The 3537-nt window shown below is 32.5% G+C and overlaps 1 protein-coding gene across 1 annotated transcript; it reads right to left on the reverse strand.

Annotated features, from left to right (window-relative positions):
• Positions 1-344: 344 nt before the first annotated feature.
• On the reverse strand, positions 345-2455 carry LOC104113458 (pathogenesis-related protein STH-2-like). The gene is made up of 2 exons (XM_009623625.4): positions 2161-2455; positions 345-860 (listed from the first exon to the last, which is right to left on the reverse strand). The coding sequence occupies exons 1-2, from the start codon at positions 2342-2344 to the stop codon at positions 562-564; spliced, it is 483 nt and encodes a 160-aa protein (XP_009621920.1). The 5' UTR covers positions 2345-2455; the 3' UTR covers positions 345-561.
• Between the last annotated feature and the right edge of the window lie 1082 nt (positions 2456-3537).

The raw sequence follows: 3537 nt of genomic DNA on the forward strand, positions 1-3537 counted from the left end.
TGTATTCCAGTCATTGCTGCCTCTTGTTCATGGTAGCCTTAGATTTATAAAAAAAAATTCTATTTATGTACATTTCGAACATATGATGTATTTATTTCATACCAGCTTTGTAATTTTCAATCTTAGAAGCTCATGATTTATACTACCAGTCCTTGGAAAATGTATAGGATTCAGATAATTTCTTTTACTTAATTGTCTTATTAAGTATTATTAGAATTGGTTAGTTGCTAATTGGCTTACCTAGCGGGTTGGGTTAGGTGCCATCACGACTAGTCGAATTTTGAGTCGTGACAGATTATAACTTGAGCATTACTTTTTACGCAGGAACTTTAAATAATGGAATATCGCAAAACATATCCCTTGAGCATCATATATATTGAACAAGACATTTTAATTTCAGTACAAGCATTTGAAAAGTACAGTACAAAGCTTGCGATATTCTTTATTTAAAGTTCTTTCCATTACATATTTGGAAAGAACACACACTCAAAACATTATGATGGTATAAGCAGGTATCTCGTGGAATTAGTCGAGCTGGACGCAAACTGACTCCGACACCATTTAGGCATAGACGGTAGGATTGGCAAGAAGGTAGTCTTCAACAGCCTTGAAAAATTCCATGGCTTTATCTTTGCCTTCATTGTGTTCTTCTTCCTTAAATACATAATCACCCTTTGTGTGGTACTCAGTCGATGTCTTACAAATACAACCTCCATTTGCAGAAGTTTCGAATTTGACATCATAGGTAGTGGATTCCAATTTGTCTCCTAGAACATCTCCTTCTATTAGTGAATATTTGGTTACCAAGTGCTTGTCGTCAATCACATGAAGCTTGTGCTTCAAATACTTTATTGGACCATCTGTCATTTCACAAAATAAAGCAAACTTAGTGGGCGTTTGGACATAACGATTGTGAAATTCCAGAAAAAAGTGAAAAAAAGTTTCAAAGTGATAATACAACAATCAAGTGAAATCCCACAAATGGGGTATGGGGAGGGTAGTATGTACGCAGAACTTACACCTACCCGAAAGATTAAAGAGGTTGTTTCCGATAGACCCTAAGAAGACTAAGTGGAATTTAAAAATGTAATTTTTGAAACAACTAAAATGATTCTTCTCATAGTTTCCAAGTATCTAAATTTAAATTTTAAAGAATAAATTAATCTATTTCGATTTAGCCCCTAAACTTAGTCGGATAATAAAAATTGCCAAATAAGCAGAGACGGTTGAAAAAATAGTACCCTTTAAAGCAGAATGCTGAATTCCCCATTCGTCATCATGATCATCCATTGAGAGTTTGCCAGTATAAGATAGCCTAATTCTTATTAATAGAAAATACCTAGAAAATATAAATACATAAAGATTGTATTTCAAGTGATAATAGTATTTAAAAATTAGAGTTGTGTTTGGACATAAATACAATTTGGAGATGTTTTTGAATTTTTGTGAGTGAGTTGAAGTGAAAATTTTGAAAATAGCTGAAAAATTTCGAAATTCCGTATAAATATCTTTTTCAGTGTCAATGTTTCAACCAGGAAAAATTTCTAAAAGAGAGAAAGAATTGCACCAAAAGAACTTAATTAGCCGAACAAGTCAAACTAGTGTGAATTTCCTATGTTTCGCCATTCAAAAATGTAGATAATGCACATTTTTGTAGGAAAAAAAATTCTTTTTAGCTCTCGTCCTGCTCCTCCTTTTTTCTTTTTAAGCTTTTAACAATTTTACTTCCTATATTTAATTAACAGTTTATCTATTTAATTATTGTAATAAGGCAACTATTCTAATTTAAAATTGCACTTTAATTCCAGAACCATGCATGTTAGGCATAAAATCACCAACACTCACACCCCTTGGGTGCAACCCTTTTATGAACCCTACGTAAACATATGCTACTTTTTGCCTGGACTGCCCTATATACAGTTAAACCTCTCTATAACAGCCACATATGTTCCGGATTTTTTGGTTGTTATAGTGAAATGTTGTTATAGAGAACGTATATTATAACATATAGCATTGAAATTGATTCCATAAGAAATTTGACTTTTATAGTGAATGACTGTAATATAGCGATAATGTTATATAAAGATCTGACTATATATAAATATATATATATATATATATATATATATATATATATATATATATATATATAAAGTTCACCTTCGACAAAGTTCATCTTCTTGATGCTTCCAACACCACCATCACCTTCAACAGTCTCAATGTTTTTAACAACTTGTGGCATCAACTTTGGAATAAGGTTGTCTGCGTCAAGAACCAAAGCTTTAAATAACCTAGTTGGGGCAACTGTGGTTGATGCCTCATGAGTATAGGTAGTGACACCCATAATGTTAATTAATTTGCACTAAAATGAGAAGCAAAAGAAAGAGGATAATTCAGATGAATTTGGAATAAGAAGTGAATAGAATGGTTTTTGATGTGTGGGATATAATGAAGTTTTAGATGGTATTTATAGGAGAGAAAAAAGGAAGAGTGAAAGAGTGTTTAGACTATTAGTCAATCAGCAACCTTAGTTTTATCTTAATTTCAACATTTCAACGTTCAAAGCTGTCCCTTCTTGACATTTGTATCCATTTTTCTAGGTGTTATTTTCCTACGTCCTCTTTAAAATTAATGCCGTTAGTTGTACCGTAAGAGAACTTCATGACATATGGCCTATGTAAGAGTGGATAATATTGAAAAGCCAATTCTTGGATTGGTGTATTGTATTGAATAAATAATTCCCTTTAGCAATCGAAGACCAGGAGCTTTTCTTCTCTTCGCCAACCGACAAATCACAAATATGTTTCTCAATCAAATTTGTGATCAATATCTTCTTCTTCATATGTAATTTCAACAGCCTAACAATGAGGTTTCTGTTGACACATTAAAGCATCTTTTTATTTAATCATCTAATATACATTCGAAATTTACCAGCCCTATTAATTTCGACTTTTATTGTTGTGAGCCCATAAGAGGAAAACACTCCTAGCTAGAAGAAGATTGTCGGTTCTCACTATTCAAACCTGAAACCTCTGTTAAGAGTGGAGGATAAGGATATGGTTTCATTTCATATCGGCTGTTTTTTATTATGTAGGGCCATACATAGTTTGGCTTTACTTAGTCAAGATTTCATAAGACAGTGTTTGGCTTAGTTAAGATGTCGAAGTCTTGACTATGAGTGCAAGCCAAACCTCGTATTTTCTATGAATATTTTAATGTGTCAACATCTTGACTAAGCCAAATATTGTCTTACGAAATTTTGACTAATTAAGTAAAGCAAATTGGTAATGTGAAAGCAGGAATTTTGTATGCACTCATGACTCACTTTCCCTACTTAAAACATTACTACTAATGTAGATGGTGTAACGATCCGACTTTTCGTTTTAAGACTTAACGTTCTTAAAGTCCCGAACAACTTCGTAATATATGTTATGACTTGTGTGTGCGGTCGAGTTTGGTTTTTCAGAAGGTTTGGAATTAAATTAAAAGAACAATTCTCATTTTGAAGCTTAAATGAAAAAGAGTTTGACCGGACTT

This window comes from Nicotiana tomentosiformis, chromosome 9, assembly GCF_000390325.3.
Source record: "Nicotiana tomentosiformis chromosome 9, ASM39032v3, whole genome shotgun sequence".
Taxonomy (NCBI): Eukaryota; Viridiplantae; Streptophyta; class Magnoliopsida; order Solanales; family Solanaceae; genus Nicotiana; species Nicotiana tomentosiformis.